General features: G+C 59.1%; 1 protein-coding gene across 1 annotated transcript in view; it reads left to right on the plus strand.

Moving 5' to 3' along the window:
• C3 (complement C3) overlaps nucleotides 1-21,431 on the plus strand; it is a 44,015-nt gene extending 22,584 nt beyond the window's left edge. The window contains exons 17-40 of the mRNA XM_064402093.1: nucleotides 580-780; nucleotides 1,780-1,894; nucleotides 2,883-2,968; nucleotides 4,116-4,255; nucleotides 4,333-4,545; nucleotides 5,378-5,444; nucleotides 6,390-6,476; nucleotides 6,567-6,770; nucleotides 8,137-8,212; nucleotides 8,295-8,454; nucleotides 9,244-9,339; nucleotides 9,435-9,585; nucleotides 10,664-10,827; nucleotides 11,581-11,739; nucleotides 13,280-13,430; nucleotides 13,534-13,585; nucleotides 14,131-14,218; nucleotides 15,378-15,464; nucleotides 16,224-16,329; nucleotides 16,898-16,987; nucleotides 17,512-17,598; nucleotides 18,421-18,504; nucleotides 20,229-20,364; nucleotides 21,166-21,431. Of these exons, the coding sequence (XP_064258163.1) occupies nucleotides 580-780; nucleotides 1,780-1,894; nucleotides 2,883-2,968; nucleotides 4,116-4,255; nucleotides 4,333-4,545; nucleotides 5,378-5,444; nucleotides 6,390-6,476; nucleotides 6,567-6,770; nucleotides 8,137-8,212; nucleotides 8,295-8,454; nucleotides 9,244-9,339; nucleotides 9,435-9,585; nucleotides 10,664-10,827; nucleotides 11,581-11,739; nucleotides 13,280-13,430; nucleotides 13,534-13,585; nucleotides 14,131-14,218; nucleotides 15,378-15,464; nucleotides 16,224-16,329; nucleotides 16,898-16,987; nucleotides 17,512-17,598; nucleotides 18,421-18,504; nucleotides 20,229-20,364; nucleotides 21,166-21,307 (2,942 nt within the window). The 3' untranslated portion in view covers nucleotides 21,308-21,431. The remainder of the gene's footprint in view (nucleotides 1-579; nucleotides 781-1,779; nucleotides 1,895-2,882; nucleotides 2,969-4,115; nucleotides 4,256-4,332; nucleotides 4,546-5,377; nucleotides 5,445-6,389; nucleotides 6,477-6,566; nucleotides 6,771-8,136; nucleotides 8,213-8,294; nucleotides 8,455-9,243; nucleotides 9,340-9,434; nucleotides 9,586-10,663; nucleotides 10,828-11,580; nucleotides 11,740-13,279; nucleotides 13,431-13,533; nucleotides 13,586-14,130; nucleotides 14,219-15,377; nucleotides 15,465-16,223; nucleotides 16,330-16,897; nucleotides 16,988-17,511; nucleotides 17,599-18,420; nucleotides 18,505-20,228; nucleotides 20,365-21,165) is intronic.
• Nucleotides 21,432-21,984: the final 553 nt, after the last annotated feature.

Here is a 21,984-nt window from a genome sequence, read left to right on the forward strand (position 1 = left end):
CACCAGAATGTCCCACACCCCAAGAGTCCCATTCCAGAGCCACCAGAATGTCCCACACCCCCAAGAGTCCCACTCCCAAGAGCCACCAGAGTGTCCCATGTTCTTGAGAGCCACCAGAATGTCCCACACCCCCTATGTCCCCATTCCCAAGAGCCACCAGAGTGTCCCACATCCCTAATGTCCCCATTCCCAAGAGCCACCAGAGTGTCCCACAACCCCAAGAGTCCCATTCCAGAGCCACCAGAGTGTCCCACACCTCCAAAAGTCCCACATCCCTGAGAGCCACCAGAATGTCCCACACCCCTGGGGTCCCCATTCCCAAGAACCACCAGAGTGTCCCACATCCCTAATGTCCCCATTCCTGAGAGCCACCAGGATGTTCCACATTCCCAAGAGTCCCGTTCCCAAGAGCCACCAGAATGTCCCACACCCTGAGGTCCCCATTCCCGAGAGCCACCAGAGTGTCCCACACCCCCTATGTCCCCATTCCCGAGAGCCACCAGAGTGTCCCACACCCCTGGGGTCCCCATTCCCGAGAGCCACCAGGGCTTGTCCCAGCCCTGTCCTGGTGCCCACCAGCGGCCGAGTACACGGACAAGCTGGAGAGGAAGTGCTGCGAGGACGGGATGAAGGACAACCCCATGGGACACAGCTGCGAGCAGAGGACCGAGTACATCCAGGAGGGCGAGTCCTGCGTCCGCGCCTTCCTCGACTGCTGCAGATACATCAAGGCCAAGCGGGACCAGCAGAACCGCTCACCCAGCACCGGGCTGGCCAGAAGCAAGTGTGGGGTCATGGAGGGTGGGAGAAGGTCGGGGGAGGTTGGAGGAACCTCGGGTGGAGCTTTGGTGGAGCGTCTTGGGTGGGGTTTGGGTGTTCCTTGGTGGACCTCAGGTGAAGGTGAGGTTGAGCGAAGCTTGGGTGAAGGTTGGATGTTCCTTGGGTGTTCCTTGGTGTAGATCAGGTGAACCTTGGGCGTTCCTTGAGTGTTCTTTGGGTGTTCCTTAGGTGTTCCTTGGTGAAGGTCGGGTGAACCTTAGGTGTTCCTTGGGTGTTCCTTAAATGTTGCTTGGGTGTTCCTTGAGTATTCCTTGGGTGTTCCTTGGTGAAGGTCAGGTGAACCTTGGGTGTTGTTTGGGTGTTCTTTGGATGTTCCTTGGGTGTTCCTTGAGTGTTCCTTGGACTTTCCTGGTGGAAGGTCAGGTGAACCTCAGGCATTCCTTGGCTGCTCCTCAGGTGTTCCTTGGGTGAAAGTTGGGAGGGTCTTGGGTGGGTTTTGGGTGTTCCTTGGTGGACCTCAGGTGAAGGTGAGCTTGAGTAAAGCTTGGGTGAAGGTTGGATGTTCCTTGGGTGTTCCTTGGTGTAGATCAGGTGAACCTTGGGTGTTCTTTGGGTCTTCTTTGGGTGTTCCTTGGGCGTTCCTTGACTTTCCTTGGAGGAAGGTCAGGTGAACCTTGGGTGTTCCTTGGGTGCTCCTTAGGTGTTCCTTGGGTGAAAGTTGGGAGGGTCTTGGGTGGGTTTTGGGCATTCCTTGCATGAAAATCAAACGGCCCTGGGGCATTCCTTATGCGATCCTTGGACAACTCATCGGGCAACACTTGGGTGGCAGTTGGGTGACCTTGGGCAAGACAAGCGGTGGCACTGGGGTGGCACTGGGGTGACACTGGGTGACACTGGCTGACACTGGGTGACACTGGGTGGCGCTGGTGTGATACCGGCTCCGCTCAGGGGTCTCAGCTGTGAGGCCACGTTCGAGAGGGCCGATGCCACCACCCCCAGGCCATGAGGACGACGATCCGTTCTTGGAGGACTCGGACATCGTCTCGCGGAGCCTCTTCCCCGAGAGCTGGCTGTGGCAGGTGGAGCAGCTGACGGAGCCACCCAATGAGCTGGGGTGAGCCTGGACCCCCTGTCCCACCACCCTCCCACCCCATGGCCCAGCCTGGGCGTGGTCACCCTGTTCCCATCCAGCTTGGACATGTCTGGAGATCAGTTATGGTCACCCCAAATCCAGACAAAGGTCACTGCGCAACTCCTGGTCCACTCAGGAGTTCTTGGTCCACTCAGGGGTCATCTCCAAGCTCCTGGTCCTGCTTGGGGGGTCTGGGACATCTCTGGGGACCAGAGAAGTCCCTCTGTGGGTTTGGGACATCTTTGGGGACAAAGGAAGTCCAACTGTGGGTTTGGGACAACTTTGGGGACCAGGAAAGTCCTGCTGTGGGTTTGGGACATCTTTGGGGACCAGAAAAGTCCCGCTGTGGGTTTGGGACATCTTTGGGGACCAGAGAAGTCCCGCTGTGGGTTTGGGACATCTTTGGGGACAAAGGAAGTCCAGCTGTGGGTTTGGGACATCTTTGGGGTCCAGGAAAGTCCTGCTGTGGGTTTGGGACAACTTTGGGGACAAAGGAAGTCCAGCTGTGGGTTTGGGACATCTTTGGGGTCCAGGAAAGTCCTGCTGTGGGTTTGGGACATCTTTAGGGACAAAGGAAGTCCAGCTGTGGGTTTGGGACATCTTTGGGGACAAAGGAAGTCCAGCTGTGGGTTTGGGACATCTTTGAGGACCAGAAAAGTCCTGCTGTGGATTTGGGACAACTTTGGGGACAAGGGAAGTCCAGCTGTGGGTTTGGGACATCTTTGGGGACAAAGGAAGTCCAGCTGTGGGTTTGGGACATCTCTGGGGTCCAGGAAAGTCCAGCTGTGGGTTTGGGACAACTTTGGGGACAAAGGAAGTTCAGCTGTGGGTTTGGGACATCTCTGGGGTCCAGGAAAGTCCTGCTGTGGGTTTGGGACATCTTTGGGGACCAGAGAGGTCCCATGGTGACACCCCCCGAGCCTGGCCTGGGGTGGGCCGTGACCCCCTTGGTCACTCCTGTGCTCTCCAGGGTCTCGGCCAAGACGCTGCCCGTGTACCTGAAGGACTCCATCACCACCTGGGAGGTGCTGGCCGTCAGCCTCTCCCCCTCCAAAGGTACGGGGCCATGGAGGACAGGGGGTTCCTGGGGCCAACAGAACGTCCTCAAACCTTGTGGGGTGTCCCTGAGAGCTGAAGGGTCTCCTAAGGCCTGGAGGGGTTCACTGGGGTTTGAGGGATCTCCAGAATCTGAGGGGGAGATGCCCCAAAGCTTGGTGGCCGTCCTTGGGATTTGAGGGATCTCTCTGGAACTTGAGGGATCTTCTAAACTTTGGGATTCAAGGGGTCTCCTAAACCTTGGAAAGACTCTGTGGGTTTTGATGGATCCCCTAAACCTTGAGAGGATCCCACAGTTCTTGATGGATCTCCTAAACCTTGGGAAGACTGTGGGTCTTGATGGATCTCCTAAACCTTGGGAAGAACATGGATTTTGAAGGATCCCCTAAACCTTGTGAGGACTCTGTGGGTTTTGATGGATCCCCTAAACCTTGTGAGGATTCTGTGGGTCTTGATGGATCTCCTAAACCTTGAAAGGATCCTACAGTTCTTGATGGATCTCCTAAACCTTGTGAGGATTCTGTGGGTCTTGATGGATCTCCTAAACCTTGGGAAGAACATGGGTTTTGATGGATCTCCTGAACCTTGGGAAGAACATGGGTTTTGATGGATCTCCTGAACCTTGGGAAGAACATGGGTTTTGATGGATCCCCTAAACCTTGTGAGGACTCTGTGGGTCTTGATGGATCTCCTAAACCTTGAAAGGATCCCACAGTTCTTGAAGGATCCCCTAAACCTTGAGAGGATTCTGTGGGTCTTGATAGATCTCCTAAACCTTGGGAAGAACATGGATTTTGATGGATCCCCTAAACCTTGTGAGGATTCTGTGGGTCTTGATGGATCTCCCAAGCCTTGGGAAGAACATGAGTTTTGATGGATCCCCTAAACTTTGTGAGGACTCTGTGGGTGTGGATAGATCTCCCAAACTTTGGGAAGAACATGGGTTTTGATGTATCTCCTAAACCTTGGGAAGACTCTGTGGGTCTTGATGGATCCCCTAAACCTTGTGAGGATTCTGTGAGTTTTGACGGATCCCCTAAACCTTTTGACGACTCCCTGGACTTCCAGGGACCTCTGAAGACCTCGGGGCTCCTTGGCAGCACGAGGCGTCCCCCAACCCCAACCCCCCTCATGTCCCCCACCCCAGGGCTGTGCGTGGCCGACCCCTACGAGATCACGGTGATGAAGGAGTTCTTCATCGACCTCCGCCTGCCCTACTCGGTGGTGAGGAACGAGCAGGTGGAGATCCGCGCCATCCTCTACAACTACTGGCTGCACGACATCACGGTCAGTTGGGGACGTTTTTTGGGGACGCCGTCGCCCTCTCTCTGGACCTCAGGTGTGACCTCCCTGTCACCGTCCAGGTGCGCGTGGAGCTGGTCTACAACCCCGACCTGTGCAGCCCCTCCACGGCCAAGCGGCGCTTCCAGCAGGTGCTGAGGATGAAGGCCGAGTCCTCGCGCACCGTGTCCTTCGTCATCGTCCCCCTCAAGCTCGGCCTGCTGGACATCGAGGTCAAGGCGGCTGTCCGCAACCAGTACGTGGGCGACGGGGTCAAGAAGAAGCTCCGAGTTGTGGTGAGTGGCCACCGGTGGCCGCGGTGGTGGCACCTCCCTTGGTGAGATGTCCCCAGTGTGGTGGCACCCGTGTGTTGTTCTTTGGTGGCTGGGTGGCCACCACGGGTGGCCCAGGGCCACCACAGCAGAGGGCGGTGGTGGGTGGTGGCATGGCCGGTGACACGTGGTGGCCACAAGGGGTCAGTGTGTGGCCAGGTTGGTTTGATACGGTTATTGATCTGGTATTTTTAATCAATATTTTCATTGATGATCTGGATGGGGTCACCAAGGTCAGCCTGACCATGGGACTTGATGCCCTTATTGATTTGATATTATTAATCAATATCTTCATTGATGAGCTGGATGGGGTCACCAAGGTCAGCCTGACCATGGGACTTGATGCCCTTATTGATTTGGTATTTTTAATCAATATTTCATTGATGAGCTGGATGGTATCAGGCTGACCACTTGCTCTGATACCCATATTGATTTGATATTTTCAATCAATATCTTCATTGATTATCAGGAGGGATCAGTCTGATCATGAAACTTGATCCCTTTATTGATTTGGTATTTTCAATCAATATCTGCATTGATGATCTGGATGGGGTCACCAAGGTCAGGCCGACCATGGTGGCCCCACAATGAATTTGACCAAGACACAAGAGTGACCTCAGGGTCTCCAGGACCTCAGCGACCTGTGTGACCCGGGGTGGCCTCCTGGGGCTGTCCCCATGTGTCACTGGGGGTACTGGTTTATACTGGGAGGCCTCTCCCAGTGGTGCGGAGGGGTTGGGAAGGGGAGGACCCCAGACCCAACCCCACCTTCAGTGCTGGACTCTGCCCTGGACAGCCCGAGGGGATGCGGCTGGAGAAGACGGTGAAGATCGTGGAGCTGGACCCGCAGAACAAGGGAGTCAGTGAGTGACACCTCTGGGGACCAGGGAGCTCCCACGGTGGCTTTGGGACATCTCTGGAGACCAGAAATATCCCATCGTGGCTTTGGGACATCTTTGGGGATCAAGGAGGTCCCACTGCAGATTTAGGACATCTCTGGAGACCAGAAATATCCCATGGTGGCTTTGGGAAATCTCTGCGGACCAGGAAGCTCCCACGGTGGCTTTGGGACGTCTTTGGGGACCAGGGAGCTCCCACGGTGGCTTTGGGACATCCCGTGGGACCAGGGAGCTCCCACAGTGGCTTTGGGACATCTTTGGGGACCAGGAAGGTGGCTTTGGGACATCTCTGGAGACCAGAAATATCCCATGTTGGCTTTGGGACATCTTTGGGGATCAAGGAGCTCCCATGGTGGCTTTGGGACATCTCTGGGGAACGGAGAGGTTCAACTTTGGGTTTGGGACATCTTTGGGGACCAGAAAGGTTCAGATTTGGGTTTGGGACATCTTTGGGGACTGGGAAGTTTCCACAGTGGGTGTGGGACATCTGGAAGGATCAAGGAGGCACCTCCAAGATCATGTCTGGGACAACTTTGGGGACCAGAAATATCCCATGGTGGCTTTGGGACATCTTTGGGGACCAGGGAGATCCCACGGTGGCTTTGGGACATCTTTGGGGAACGGGGAGGTTCAGCTTTGGGTTTGGGACATCTTTGGGAACCAGAGAGATCCCACAGTGGGTCTGGGACATCTTTGGGGATCAAGGGGGCACCTCCAAGATCAGGTTTGGGACAACTTTGAGGACAAGGGACATCCCATCATGAAACCGAGACATCTCAAGGGACAAGGGACATCCTGGTGTGGTCGGGGGGGACAAGGGACACCCTGATGTGGGGTGGGGCTGGGTCACCTCACGGGGGTGGGACATGGGGAGCATTTGAGGTCACCCATGTCCACCCCACCCCACAGACGGGGTGCAGGAGGAGCGGGTGAAGGCCGCAGACCTCTCGGACATCGTCCCCAACACCGAGTCGGAGACCAAAGTCAGCATCCAGGGTGAGCACCAAGGAGAGGACACCTGGGGACAACCTGGAGGGAGGGGACAGGTGGGACATCCTGAGCGTGACACGTCCTCTCCTGGCCCAGGCAACCCCGTGTCCATCATCGTGGAGAAGGCCATTGATGGGGCCAAGCTGAAGCACCTGATCGTGACGCCGTCGGGCTGTGGGGAGCAGAACATGATCGCCATGACCCCCACGGTCATCGCCGTCCACTACCTGGACAACACCGCGCAGTGGGAGAACTTCGGCATCGACCGCCGGGCGGGGGCCATCGAGCTGATCAAGAAAGGTGGGAACGGCCCCAAAAGTGGTGGGAATGGACCCAAAAGTGGTGGGAACGGCACCAAAAATGGTGGGAATGGCCCTAAAAGTGGTGAGAATGTCCTCAAAATGGTGGGAAGGGCAACAAAAGTGGTGGGAGTGTCCTCAAAATGGTGGGAATGGCATCAAAGTGGTGGGAATGTCCTCAAAATTTTGGGAATGTCCTCAAAAGTGGTGGGAATGTCCTCAAAATGGTGGGAAAGGCCCCAAAAGTGGTGGGAATGTCCTCAAAATGGTGGGAATGGCCACAACTGTGGTGGAAATATCCTCAAAATGGTGGGAATGGCAACAAAACTGGTGGGAATGTCTTCAAAATTGTGGGAATGTCCTCAAAATGGTGGGCACAGCCTCGAAAGTGGTGGGAGTGGCCCCAAAAAGGGTGGCAATGTCCTCAAAGTGGTGGAAATGTCCTCAAAAGGGGTGGGAATGTCCTCAAAATTTTGGAAATGTCCTCAAATTGGTGGGAATGTCCTCAAAATGGTGGGAATGGCATCAAAATGGTGGGAACGGCAACAAAAGTGATGGGAATGGACCCAAAAGTGGTGGGAACAGTACCAAAAGTGGTGGGAATGGCCCCAAAAGTGGTGAGAATGTCCTCAAAATGGTGGGAAAGGCCCCAAAAGTGGTGGGGGTGTCCTCAAAATGGTGGGAACAGCCCCAAAAGTGGTGGGAACGGCACCGAAAGTGGTGGGAACGGGCACAAATGGTGGGAATGGCAACAAAAGTGGTGGGAATGGCAACAAAAGTGGTGGGAATGTCCTCAAAATGGTGTGAATGGCCCCAAAAGTGGTGGGAGTGTTCTCAAAATGGTGGGAATGGCACCAAAATGGTGGGAATGTCCTCAAAATGGTGGTAACGTCCTCAAAATTTTGGGAATATCCTCAAAAGTGGTGGGAGTGTCCTCAAAATGGTGGGAACATCCTCAAAATGGTGGGAATGTCCCTCAGAGTCCTCTCTTGGGTCACAGAAGGTCCCTATCATCCGAGATGGTGCAGAAGGTCGCTCCTCTGGAGGTGACCTGGGTTGGGTGATGCCACTTTGGGGTTTCCAGAGTTACTGGTTTGCACTGGGAGGGGCTCCAGAGGGGGTTGGTAGCCTGAGGGTTCCTCAGCTTGGGTGGGTGCTCTTCGTGTTGGCCAACGGCTGGAGGACATTGGCGGCCTAAGGCCATTCCCACCACCGGCCACCCCTCATGTTGACAAACAGTTGGAGGACGTTGGTGGCCTGGGGCCACCACTGGCCACCCCTTGTGTTGGCCAACGGTTGGAGGACATTGGTGGCCTGAAGCCCACCCAGGCCACCCCACATGTTGACCAATGGCCATCTCCTCGCAGGTTACACCCAGCAGCTGGCCTTCCGCAAGCCCGACAGCTCCTACGCCGCCTTCATCAACCGCCCCTCCAGCACCTGGTGAGGGACCTGCTGCCACCACCACCACCACCCAGCCCAGGTGACAGGGCCGGATGTGACACTCGGCTGTCCCCGTCCCCAGGCTGACCGCCTACGTGGTCAAGGTGTTCGCCATGGCCAGGAAGCTGACGGACATCGAGCACGGCGAGATCTGTGGGCCCCTCAAGTGGCTCATCCTCAACAAGCAGAAGCCGGACGGGGTCTTCCAGGAGGACGCGCCCGTCATCCATAAGGAGATGGTGGTAGGGGGACACCTCAACCCTGTCACTGCTGGTGGCCAAAGTTTGGGGACCACGGGTGGAGGGTGGGAGTTTTTGTGTGGGTTTTGGGTGAAGGTCTGGTGATCCTTGGGTGTTCCTTGGGTGAAGGTCAAGCGAGCCTCAGGAATTCTTTGAGTGGTCCTTGGTTGAATTTTGGGTGGATTTTGGGTGTTCCTTGGGTGAAGGTCAGGTGTTCCTTGGGCGTTCCTTGGGTGAAGGTCAAGCGAACCTCAGGAATTCTTTGAGTGGTCCTTGGTTGAATTTTGGGTGGGTTTTGGGCGTTCCTTGGGTGAAGGTCAGATGTTCCTTGGGCGTTCCTTGGGTGAAGGTCAAGCAAACCTCAGGGATCCTTTGAGTGGTCCTTGGTTGAATTTTGCGTGGGTTTTGGGTGTTCCTTGGGTGAAGGTCAGGTGTTCCTTGTGTGTTCCTTGGACCTTCCTGGGATGAAGGTCAGGTGAAGGTCAAACATTCCTTGGGTCTTCCTTGGGTGTCCCTTAGGTGTTTTATGAGTTCCCTTGGGCAAAGTTGGGGTGTCCCTTGGGTGTCCCTTGGGTGTCCCTTGAGTGTCCTTTGGATGTTCTTCATGTGAAGGTCAGACGAAGGTCAGATATTCTTTGGATGTCCCTTGGGTGACATTTGGATGTCCCCTGGCTGTCCCTTGGGTGTCCCCCAGACCTGTCAAGGACAGATCTTTGGATGAGCTCCTGGTGGACCACCGAGCACTTGGAAAACCCCGATCCCGAGTTTTTTTCCCTCTTTTTTGTCCCACAGGGAGGCTACCAAGGCGCCGAGCCCGAGGTGTCCCTCACCGCCTTCGTCCTCATCGCCCTGGAGGAGGCACGGGACACCTGCAAGGACCACGTCAATGTGAGTGACCCCACGCAGGGACAGGGACATTCCCGAGGTGACAGACCGTCATGGAAGCCACCTGAGATCCCAAATTTTCCATCCTTCATTCCCAGAACTTGGACGAGAGCATCAACAAAGCCGCCGGGTTCCTGGCCCGGCGCTACGAGCAGCTGGCCCGGCCCTACACGGTGGCCCTGGCGTCCTACGCGCTGGCCCTGGCCGGGAAGCTCAAGACTGAGAGGATCCTCATGAGGTTCTCCAAAGGTAACATCTCAGCAGGGGTCAAAATTGGGGTGAAAAAAGGTGGGTTTGGGTCTTCATGAGGTTCTCCAAAGGTGATGTCTCAACAGGGGTCAAAATTAGGGTGAAAAAGGTGGGTTTGGGTCCTCATGAGGTTCTCCAAAAGTGGCATCTCAAGAGGGATCACAGTTGGGGTGAAAAAAGGTGGGTTTGGGTCTTTATGAGGTTCTCCAAAGGTGGAGCCTCAAGAGAGGTCAAAACTGGGGTGAAAGGAGATGAGTTTGGGTCTTCATGAGATTCTCCAAAGGTAACACCTCAACAGGAGTCAAAGTTGGGGTGAAAGGAGGTGGTTTTGGGTCTTCATGAGGTTCTCCATCTCCCCTTGGTGTGGAAAGGGTTGAAATTTGGGTCAGGGGTGGTTTTCTCCAAAGCCGGTTTTGGGTCCTCCTGAGGTTCTCCAGAACTGAATCCTCACCCAGGGTTGGAATTTGGGGTCAGGGGAGGTGGCTTTGGGTCCTCCTGTGATTCTCAAAGGTGACACCTCACCTTGGGGTTGAGAAGGCTGAAACTGGGGTGAGGGGAGGTGGTTTTGGGTCCTCCTGAGGTTCTCCAGAACTGAATCCTCACCCAGGGTTGGAATTTGGGATGAGGGAAGGTGGTTTTGGGTCCTCCTGAAGTTCTCAAAGATGACACCTCACCTTGGGGTTGAGAAGGTTGAAACTGGGGTGAGGGCAGGTGGTTTTGGGTCCTCCTGAGGTTCTTCAGAACTGAATCCTTACCCAGGGTTGGAATTTGGGGTGAGGGGAGGTGGTTTTGGGTCCTCCTGAGGTTCTCAAAGGTGACACCTCACCTTGGGGTTGAGAAGGCTGAAACTGGGGTGAGGGAGGTGGTTTTGGGTCCTCCTGAGGTTCTCCAGAACTGAATCCTCACCCAGGGTTGGAATTTGGGGTGAGGGGAGATGGTTTTGGGTCCTTCTGAGGTTCTCCAGAAGAGGTTTTGGATCCTCCTGAGGTAACGCCTCACCCGGGGCTGTAATTTGGGGCCGGGCTGAGGTGGCCGTGGGTGGCCCTGGTGGCTGAAGGTGTCCCCGATGTCCCCACAGGTGGGGCCAGCTGGGAGGAGCGCAACGCCCGCACCTACAACATCGAGGGCACGTCCTACGCGCTGCTGGCCCTGGTGCAGATGAAGAAGTCCGAGCTGGCCGGGCCGGTGGTCCGGTGGCTCGCCCAGCAGAACTACTACGGAGGGGGCTACGGCTCCACCCAGGTGGGACACGGGACACCCCGGCCACCCCACCCCGGCGGGGACACCTCAGGGACACCTGGTGGCGCTGGGGGTGACAGAATGGGCGTTGTCTTTTTGGGGACGTCTTTGGTGGCACAGGAGACAAAGGTCACTCAGAGGACTTTGGGGGTGCTCCAGCTGATGTCCCCAAGCCCTGGTGACACCAGTGTCCCCTCAGGCTGCCCAGAAGTCCTTGTGGGTTCTCCATCAGTGTCCCCAAGCCCTGGTGACACCACTGTCCCCTCAGGCCACCCAGGAGTCCTTGTGGGTTCTCCACCCAGTGTCCCCAAGCCCTGGTGACCTCAGTGTCCCTTCAGGCCACCATCATGGTGTTCCAAGTGCTGGCCCAGCACTGGGTGGACACAGAGCTGGTGTCCCCAAGCCCTGGTGACCCTGATGTCCCCTCAGGCCACCATACCCACCCAGGAGTCCTTGTGGGCTCTCCACCAATGTCCCCAAGCCCTGGTGACCCCGATGTCCCCTCAGGCCACCATGCCCACCCAAGAGTCCTTGTGGGTTCTCCACCCAGTGTCCCCAAGCCCTGGTGACCCCAGTGTCCCCTCAGGCCACCATCATGGTGTTCCAAGTGCTGGCCCAGCACCAGGCAGATGCACAGCTGGTGTCCCCAAGCCGTAGTGACCCTGATGTCCCCTCAGGCCACCATGCCCACCCAAGAGTCCTTGTGGGTTCTCCACCCAGTGTCCCCAAGCCCTGGTGACCCCAGTGTCCCCTCAGGCCACCATCATGGTGTTCCAAGCGCTGGCCCAGTACCAGGTGGCCACGAAGTCCCAGCAGCAGCTGGAGCTGGACGTGTCGGTGCTGCTGCCGCGCCGCGCCAGCCCCATCAAGTACCGCATCGAGAACAGCAACGCGCTGGTGGCGCGCTCCACCGAGGTACCTGTCCCTGTCCTTGGCACCTGGCACCTGGCATTGTCACCTCTCACCTGGCAGCGTCACCTGGCACTGTCACCTCTGGGTCTCCTCGTTGGATAATCCCGTCCCACCACCATGGCCATCAGTGTCCCCTCCATGTCCTGTGCCCTCTGTGTCCTCTCAAGGCTTGGGATGGCCCAGGCCCTTGTCACCTGTAACCTTGTCACCCATTCACCCTGTCCCTGTCCCCTGGCAGTGTCACCTGGCACTGTCACCTCTGGGTCTCCTCATTGGATAATCCCGTCCCATCACCATGTCTCCTCCCAATGTCACCTGTCCCTTCCCAATGTCCCCTGTCCACTCCCAACATCTCTGTCCCCTCCCAATGTCCCCTGTCCCCCGTCCCCTCCCAATGTCCCCTATCACCTGTGCCCTCCCAATGTCCCTGTCCCCTCCCAATGTCCCCTATCACCTGTGCCCTCCCAATGTCCCTGTCCCCTCCCAATGTCCCCTGTCCCCTCGTAATGTCCCTGTCCCCTCCCAGTGTCCCCTGTCCCCTCGCAATGTCCCCTGTCCCCCCCAGTGTCCCCTGTCCCCTCGCAATGTCCCCTGTCCCCTCGCAGTGTCCCCTGTCCCCTCCCAATGTCCCTGTCCCCTCCCAGTGTCCCCGTCCCCTCGCAATGTCCCTGTCCCCTCCCAGTGTCCCCTGTCCCCTTGCAATGTCCCTGTCCCCTCACAGTGTCCCCTGTCCCCTCGCAATGTCCCCTGTCCCCTCGCAATGTCCCTGTCCCCCCCCAGTGTCCCCTGTCCCCTCCCAATGTCCCCTGTCCCCTCCCAATGTCCCTGTCCCCTCCCAATGTCCCCTGTCCCCTCACAGTGTCCCCTGTCCCCTCGCAATGTCCCTGTCCCCTCCCAATGTCCCTGTCCCCCCCCAGTGTCCCCTGTCCCCTCGTAATGTCCCTGTCCCCTCCCAGTGTCCCCTGTCCCCTCGCAATGTCCCCTGTCCCCTCCAAATGCCCCTGTCCCCTCCCAATGCCCCTGTCCCCTCCCAATGTCCCCTGTCCCCTCCAAATGCCCCTGTCCCCTGTCCCCTCGTAATGTCCCTGTCCCCTCCCAGTGTCCCCTGTCCCCTCCCAATGTCCCTGTCCCCTCCCAGTGTCCCCTGTCCCCTCCCAGTGTCCCCTGTCCCCTCGCAATGTCCCTGTCCCCTCCCAATGTCCCCTGTCCCCTCACAATGTCCCTGTCTCCTCCCAATGTCCCTCTCCCCTCCCAATGTCCCTGTCCCCTCCCAATGTCCCTCTCCCCTCCCAATGTCCCTGTCCCCTCCCAGTGTCCCCTGTCCCCTCGCAATGTCCCTGTCCCCTCTCAATGTCCCTGTCCCTTTCCAATGTCCCCTGTCCCTTCCCAATGTCCCTGTCCCCTCCCAATGTCCCCTGTCCCCTCCCAATGTCCCTGTCCCTTCCCAGTGTCCCCTGTCCCCTCGCGATGTCCCTGTCCCCTCCCAATGTCCCTGTCCCTTCCCAGTGTCCCCTGTCCCCTCGCAATGTCCCTGTCCCCTCAGACCAAGCTGAACGAGGACTTCACGGTCAAGGCCGAGGGCGTGGGCAAGGGGACAATGACAGTGGTGACCGTGTACCACGCCAAGGTCCCCGAGAGGGACGACAAGTGTGACAACTTCGACCTGAGCGTGGGCGTGGAGGAGGTCAACACGGGTGGGTCCCCAACTGTCCCCTCCCTGTCCCCGCTGTGCCACCGCCAGCCACTCCCCGTGTGTGCCTTGTGTCACCTTCGATGTCACCTCGTTGTCCCCACCAGGCAAGGAGGAGGAGGATGTCATCAGGTCTGTGAAGATCACCATCTGCACCAGGTGGGGACACTGGGGACATTGGGGACATTGGGGGCATTGGGGGCATTGGGGGCATTGGGGACACTGGGGACATTGGGGGCATTGGGGACACTGGGGACATTGGGGGCATTGGGGGCATTGGGGACACTGGGGGCATTGGGGACATTGGGGGCATTGGGGACACTGGGGGCATTGGGGACATTGAGGGCATTGGGGACACTGGGGGCATTGGGGACACTGGGGGCATTGGGGACATTGGGGACAGGGAGGGGCTGTTGGGGACAAGGACATCAGGGAGAGGATGGGGACACTGTGAACAGCAGGGACATTGGGGACACTGGGGACATTGGGGACACTGGGGACATTGGGGACAGGGAGGGGAAGGGGAGGAAGGGACATTGGGGACAAGGAGGAAAATGGGGACATTGGGGACATCAGGGACAAGGACGGTGACACTGGGGACAAAAAGAACTCACCTTGTCCCGTGGGGATGGTGACATCGGGGACGCTGGGGACGCTGCGGGGGTTGGGGACAGGCGGGCGTGGCCTCAGCTGTGTCCCCACAGGCACCTGGACACCGTGGATGCCACCATGTCCATCCTGGATGTCACCATGCTCACGGGCTTCTCGCCGGACGTGCAGGACCTGAGGAGGGTCAGTGTGGGGACACGGGGACACACGGGGGGACATGGGGACACTGGGGGACATGTGGACACACCGGGGACACACAGGTGACATGTGGACACACGGGGACACTAGGGTGGGGGACATGGGGACACTCAGAGGGGGGACATGGGTACAAAGACAGGTGACCTCATGTCTTTGTGCCATCATGTCATCATCAATGATGATGTCACCATCAATGTCCCCACATTGGCACAAGTGTCCCCACATTGCCGTTGTCCCTGTGTGTCCCTGCGTGTCCCTGTGTGCCCAGTGTCACCATGTCCCTGCGTGTCCCCATGTCTTGATGCCGTTCCATGTCACCATGTGTCCTACATTCCTGGTGTTACCATGTGTCCACGGGCCCGGTGTCACCAAGTCCCCACATGTCCCCATGTCCTGATGCCATTCCGTGTCCCTGCATGTCCCAAGTGTCCCTGTGTCCTAGTGTCACAATGTCCCTGATGGCCCACATTCCCTGTGTCACCGCATGTCCCCCGTGTCCTGTGTCATACTGTCCCCATTGTCGCCCATGCCCGGTGTCACGCTGTCCCCAGTGTCACTCTGTCCCCGCTGTCCCTGCTGTCCCCGTTGTCCCCACTGTCCCTGGTGTCCCCATACCCGCTGTCATGCTGTCCCCGGTGTCACACCGTCCCCGCTGTCCCCATGCCCGGTGTCACACTGTCCCCGGTGTCACGCTGTCCCCGGTGTCACACCGTGCCTGCTGTCCCCTGTGTCACGCTGTCCCCGCTGTCCCCTTTGTCCCCGGTGTCACGCTGTCCCCTGTGTCACGCTGTCCCCGCTGTTCCCACTGTCCCTGCTGTCCCCGTGCCCGGTGTCACACTGTCCCCGGTGTCACACTGTGCCCGGTGTCACACCGTCCCCGCTGTCCCCATGCCCGGTGTCACACTGTCCCCGGTGTCACTCTGTCCCCGGTGTCACACTGTCCCCGCTGTCCCTGCTGTCCCTGGTGTCACAGTGTCCCCGGTGTCACAGTGTCCCCGGTGTCACACTGTCCCCGCTGTCCCCGCTGTCCCCGGTGTCACTCTGTCCCCGCTGTCCCTGATCTCCCCGTGCCCGGTGTCACACTGTCCCCGGTGTCACACTGTCCCTGCTGTCCCCTGTGTCACGCTGTCCCCGCTGTCCCCAGCTGTCCGAGGGCGTGGACCGGTACATCTCCAAGTTCGAGCTGGACCAGGACAAAGAGCGCAGCAACGTCGTCATTTACCTGGACAAGGTGGGGACACCGGGGACACCGGGGACACTGGGGACACGGGGGACACGGGGGACACGGGGGTGGGGACAGGACTGGGATGGTGACAGGGACAAGATGGGACAATGACAAGGTGGGACAGGGGTGGGGACACGATGGGACAGGGACAGGATGGGACAGGGACAGGGACAGGGACAGGGACAGGATGGGGACAGGATGTCACAGGGGCCAAGATGTTGGGGACATGAGCGGGGACAGGAGGGGGACAGGCGTGATGATGAAGGTGGGGACACTGGGGACAGGAGGGACACGGGGACAAGATGGGACAGGAATGTGAGAGGACAGGGATGGGGACAGGGACAATGACAAGGTGGGGGGACAGGGACAGGGACAGGGACAGGGACAGGGACAGGGACAGGAACAGGAACAGGGACAATGACAAGGTGGGGGGACAGGGATGGGGACAGGGACAGGACAGGGACAGGCATCAGGATGGAGTTGGGGACATGGGCAGGGACAGGAGGGGGACAAGGCTGTGACAAGGACACATCTAGGGACAGGGGTGGTGACAGCAACGGTCTCAAGGTGGTGACAAGGCCAGGGACGGGTGGGGACAGCACGGGGACATGGCTGGGGACAGGACCAGGTGTGTTGGGGAGGTGGCTCGCAGCCTGTCTGAGTGCCACCCCCGTGTCCCCTGTCCCTGTCGCTGTCCCCGTCCCTGTCCCCGTCCCCGTCCCTGTCCCTGTCCCTGTCCTGTCCCTGTCCCCGTGCTGTCCCCAGGTGTCCCACAAGGCCCAGGAGTGTTTCGCCTTCAAGGCCCACCAGAGGTTCCAGGTGGGGCTGATCCAGCCCGCGGCCGTCAGCGTCTACAGCTACTACAGGATCGGTGTGGCACTGTCCCCTCCCTGTCCCTGTCCCTGTCCCTGTCCCTGTCCCTGTCCCTGTCCCTGTCCCTGTCCCCATCCCCTTTGTCCCCTCTGTCCCCTCCCTGTCCCCTCTGCCCCTGTCTCTGTCCCTGTCCCTGTTGTTGTTCCCATCCCTATCCCCGTCCCTGTCCCTGTCCCTTCCCTCTCCCTGTCCCTGTCCCTGTCCCCTCTGTCCCTGTCCCCGTCCCTAGTGCCACCTAGGTCACCCAGGTCACCTCTATGACCTCTGTTACCTCTGTCACCTGTGTCCCCCTGGCTGATATCCCCACTGTCCCCATGTCTTCATGCCCCCTGGGTGATGTCCCCTGATGTCCCCACATCCCCTGGTGTCCCCTGGTGTCCCCCGTGTCCCCCACTGTCCCCTGCTGTCCCCCGCTGTCCCCTGCTGTCCCCTGAAGTCCCCTGATGTCCCCCGTGTCCCCCATGTCCCCTGCTGTCCCCCGCTGTCCCCTGCTGTCCCCATATCCCCTGCTGTCCCCTGCCATCCCCTGCTGTCCCCTGATGTCCCCATGTCCCCCTGTCCCGCAGACGATCGCTGCACGCGGTTCTACCACCCGGACAAGGAGGGCGGGAAGCTGAACAAGATCTGCCAGGGGGACGTGTGTCGCTGCGCCGAAGGTGACACGGGGACACGGGACACGGGACACGGGACACGGCACACAGGACATGGGACATGGGACACGGGAACACGGGAACGGGCAGGCTGCCCTGGCAGGGTGGGACACGTCAATGATGAGATGTCACTTGCCACCATGGTGGGGACACCTCATGGTCATGGTGGGACGTGTCACGGTCATAGTGGGACACGTTAATGATGAGATGTCACATGTCACCATGGTGGGGACACATCATGGCCATGGTGGGAGCATGTCATGGTCATGGTGGGACACATCAATGACGAAATGTCACATGCCACCATAGTGGGGACATGTCCTGGCCATGGTGGGACATGTCATGGTCATGGTAGGACACGTCATGGCCCTGGTGGGGACATGTCACTGATGAGATGTCACATGCCATGACTGTGATGGGGACACGTCCCTGCCACAGTTCACCTTGTGGCTGAGTCCGCGTGACGTCCCCGTGACGTCCCCGTGATGTCCCCGTGATGTCCCCTCGATGTCCCCTCGATGTCCCCACAGAGAGCTGCTTCAAGCGCCAGGAGGAGCCCGTGGCCATCACCGTCAACCAACGCATGGAGCGCGCCTGCGAGCCCGGGGTGGACTACGGTGGGACATGGGGACAGCCATGGGGACACCGGGGACAATGGGGACAGTGGAGACACCGGGGACACTGGGGACATTGGGGGCAATGGGGACATTGGGGGAGATGGGGGACATGGGGACATTGGGGACATTGGGGATATTGGGGGACAGTGGGAACAATGGGGACATTGGGGACATTGAGGGCATTGGGGGCATTGGGGACATCGGGAACAATGGGGACATTGGGGGAGATGGGGACAATGGGGGACAGGGGGGACATTGGGGACAGTGGGGACACCGGGGACAATGGGGACATTGGGGACATTGGGGGCAATGGGGACATTGGGGACACTGGGGACATTGGGGATGGTGGGGACACTGGGGACATTGGGAGGACTGGAGACATTGAGGACATCAGAGACATCGGGGGCACTGGGGACATTGGGGACATTGGGGGCATTGGGGACATTGGGGACACTGGGGACATCAGGGATATCAGGGACGTTGGGGACATTGGGAGGACTGGAGACATTGAGGATATTGAGGACATTGAGGACATTGAGGACAATGGGGACATTGGGGACAATGGGGACAATGGGGACAATGGGGACATTGAGAGGACTGGGGATATTGAGGACTTTGGGGACAATGGTGACATCAGGGGCATTGAGGACACTGGGGATGTTGGGGGACAATGGGGACTTCGGGGACATCGGGGATGTCAGGGACATCGGGGACATCAAGTCATGGCGGGTGGCGTTAGGGACATTGGGGACACGGTGGGGACAGGGGCGCGGCAGGGCCACGCGGGCGGGGGTGACGGCGCTGTCCCCGTGTCCCCGGCAGTGTACAAGGTGAGGGTGGTGGCCCGCGAGGACACGCCGTCCCACGACAACTACATCATGGAGGTGCTGACGGTCATCAAGATGGGTACGGCCACCTCAAGGAGGGGACAGGGCCACCTCGGGGGGGACAAGGCCACCATGGGCAGGACAAGGACACCCCGGGGTGAAAAGGTCACCTCAGGGGGACAAGGTCACCTCAGGGGGGACAAGGCCACCTTGGGGGGACAAGGACACCACAGGGGGGACAAGGCCCTCACGGAGGGGACATGGTGGGGGTCACCTGCAGATGGGGACACTCAAGTGGGCTGGTTGGGGACAGCCAGGTGGGGTGGTGTCACCTGGGTGGCGTTGGTGACACCCAGATGGGTCGGTGTCACCCAGTGGGGTCGGTGTCACCAAGATGGGGTCAGTGTCACCCAGTGGGGCTGGTGTCACCCCATTGGGGTCGGTGTCACCCAGGTGGGGTCAGTGTCACCCAGTGGGGCTGGTGTCACCCAACCAGGGTTGGTGTCACCTGGGTGGGGTCAGTGTCACCCAACCGGGGCTGGTGTCACCCAGCTGGGGTCGGTGTCACCCACGTGAGGTCAGTGTCACCGTGGTGCGTTGGGGACACCAAGCCTGCTGGCAAAGCTGGAGGCACCCAGTGCCACCACAGGGGGGTGGTGTCACCACGGCTGCCGTGTTTGGGGGGTGGAGGTGACACGGTGACACGGTGACATGGTGACACAGTGCCATGGCACCGTGGTGACACTGTGCCATAGCGCCGTGGTGACAAGGTGACATGGTGCCATGGTGACAGTGCCATGGCGACACAGTGCCACAGTGCCATGGTGACCTGGTGACATGGTGCCATGGTGACCTGGTGACATGGTGCCATGGTAACATGGTGACACGGTAACACGGTGCCATGGTGACACGTTGCCACGGTGCCATGGTGACACGGTGCCATGGTGACAGGGTGACACAGTGCCATGGTGCCATGGTGACCCATCACCATGGTGACACGGTGGCATGGTGCCATGGTAGCATGGTGCCATGGTAGCACGGTGCCATGGTGACCCGTCGCCATGGTGACACGGTGCCATAGTGACACAGTGACACGGAGCCATGGCAACATGGTGCCACGGTGACACGGTGCCATGGAGCCATGGTGACAGGGTGACACGATGCCATGTTAACACAGTGTGACACACGGTGCCATGATGACACAGTGACACGGTGCCATGGTGACACGGTGACACGGTGCCATGGAGCCATGGTGACAGGGTGACACGATGCCATGTTAACACAGTGTGACACACGGTGCCATGATGACACAGTGACACGGTGCCATGGTGACACGGTGACACGGTGCCATGGAGCCATGGTGACAGGGTGACACGATGCCATGTTAACACAGTGTGACACACGGTGCCATGATGACACAGTGACACGGTGCCATGGTGACACGGTGACACGGTGCCATGGAGCCATGGTTCCATGGTGACACAGTGACATGTTGCCATGGTGACACATTTTTCATGGTGCCATGGTGCCATGTTGCCCGGTGCCATGGTGACCCGTCACCATGGTGACACGTCGCCATGGTGACCCGTCGCCATGGTGACACGGTGCCACAGTGACACGTTGCCACGGTGACCCGTCGCCATGGTGACCCGTCACCATGGTGACATGGTGCCATGGTGACCCGTCACCAGGTGACACGTTGCCATGGTGACCCGTCGCCATGGTGACCCGTCACCACGGTGACACGGTGCCATGGTGACATGGCGACACGGTGCCATGGTGACACGGTGCCACGCCGAGCAGGCACGGACGAGGACCCGGCGGGCAGCAACAGGACCTTCGTGAGCCACCAGCAGTGCCGGGACGCGCTGCAGCTGCGCAGGGGACAGGACTACCTGGTCTGGGGACAGGCCAGCGACCTCTGGGTCACCGGCAGACAGTAGGACATGTCCCCGTTGTCCCTGTACCCCACTGTCCCCACTGTCCCGTGTCCCCATTGTCCCATTGTCCCCATTGTCCCCAGTGTCCACATTGTCCCTTTGTCCCCTGTATCCCCATTGTCCATACTGTCCCCTGTGTCCCCGTCCTCCATATCGCCATTATCCGCAAGGTCCCCACTGTCCCACTGTCCCCATTGTACCCGTTGTCCCCTAAATTCCCGAAGTCCCCACTGTACCCATTGTCCCCTCTATCCCCATTGTCCCCACTGTCCCCTATATCCCCATTGCCCCATTGTCCCCATTGTCCCCATTGCCCCCATTGCCCCATTGTCCCATCCCCACTGTCCCCATTGTCCCCGATATCCCCATTGTCCCCATTGTCCCTATTGCCCCATTATCCCTATGGCTGTCCCCATGGCTGTCCCTTTGTCCCCATTGTTCCCTGTGTCCCCATTGCCCCTACTGTCCCCATGTCCCCATTGTCCCCGTGTCCCCATGATCCCCATTATCCCCATTGTCCCCATTGTCCCTGTGTCCCCATGTCCCCATGGCTGTCCCCATTGTCCCCATGGCTGTCCCCTGTGTCCCCAGCTTCTCGTACATGATCGGGAAGGACACGTGGCTGGAGGAGAGGCCCTCGGAGGCCGCTCCTCTCTCCCCACTGTCCCCATGTCCCCATGTCCCCATTGTCCCCATTATCCCCATTATCCCCATTGTCCCCGTGTCCCCATGTCCTGCCATCTGTCCCCGTGTCCCCATGGCTGTCCCCGTGTCCCCATGGCTGTCCCCTGTGTCCCCAGCTTCTCGTACCTGATCGGGAAGGACACGTGGCTGGAGGAGTGGCCCTCGGAGGCCGCGTGCCAGGACGCGGCGCTGCAGCAGCGCTGCCAGGACTTCGTCGAGTTCTCCGAGTCCATGACGCTCTTCGGCTGTCCCAGCTGAGTCCCCAAGTGTCCCCACCCTGGGGTGGCACCCTGCCCTGGGTGTCACCGCTCTACTCCGGGTGCTTTTTGTCCCCTCCCCGCCTTTTTTGTTTGGGTTTTTTTTTGGTTAAAAAAGTCATTTCTGAGCACTCGGCTTGGGGTGTCCTTGGAGGGGGACATGGGGGGAGTGGGGACACCAAGGGGACATGGGGACATCATAGTGAACATGGGGACAGCAGAGGGGGCATGGGGACAGCAGAGGGGGCATGGGGACACCATAAGGGACATGGGGACAGCAGAGGGGACATCATAGGGGACATCATCATGGGGATGTCACAGGGGGCATGTGGGGGGGTGTGGGGACCACCAAGGGGACATGGGGACATGAGAAGGGGCGTGGGGACACGAGAGGGGTAATGGGGACACCATAAGGGACATGGGGACATGGTGAGGGACATGAGGGACATGGTGGCACCATAAGAGACATGGCGACATCATAAGGGGCATAGGGACACCATAAGGGGCAGGGGGACACCACAGGGGACATGGGGACTCCATAAGGGACATAGGGACATGGTGAGGGACATGAGGGACATGGTGGCACCATAAGGGACATGGGGACACCACAGGGGTCATGGGGACACCAAGGGGACATAGGGACACCATAAGGGGCATGGGGACAGCAGAGGGGACATG

Source organism: Passer domesticus, chromosome 34 (assembly GCF_036417665.1).
Source record: "Passer domesticus isolate bPasDom1 chromosome 34, bPasDom1.hap1, whole genome shotgun sequence".
In the NCBI taxonomy this organism is placed as follows: domain Eukaryota; kingdom Metazoa; phylum Chordata; class Aves; order Passeriformes; family Passeridae; genus Passer; species Passer domesticus.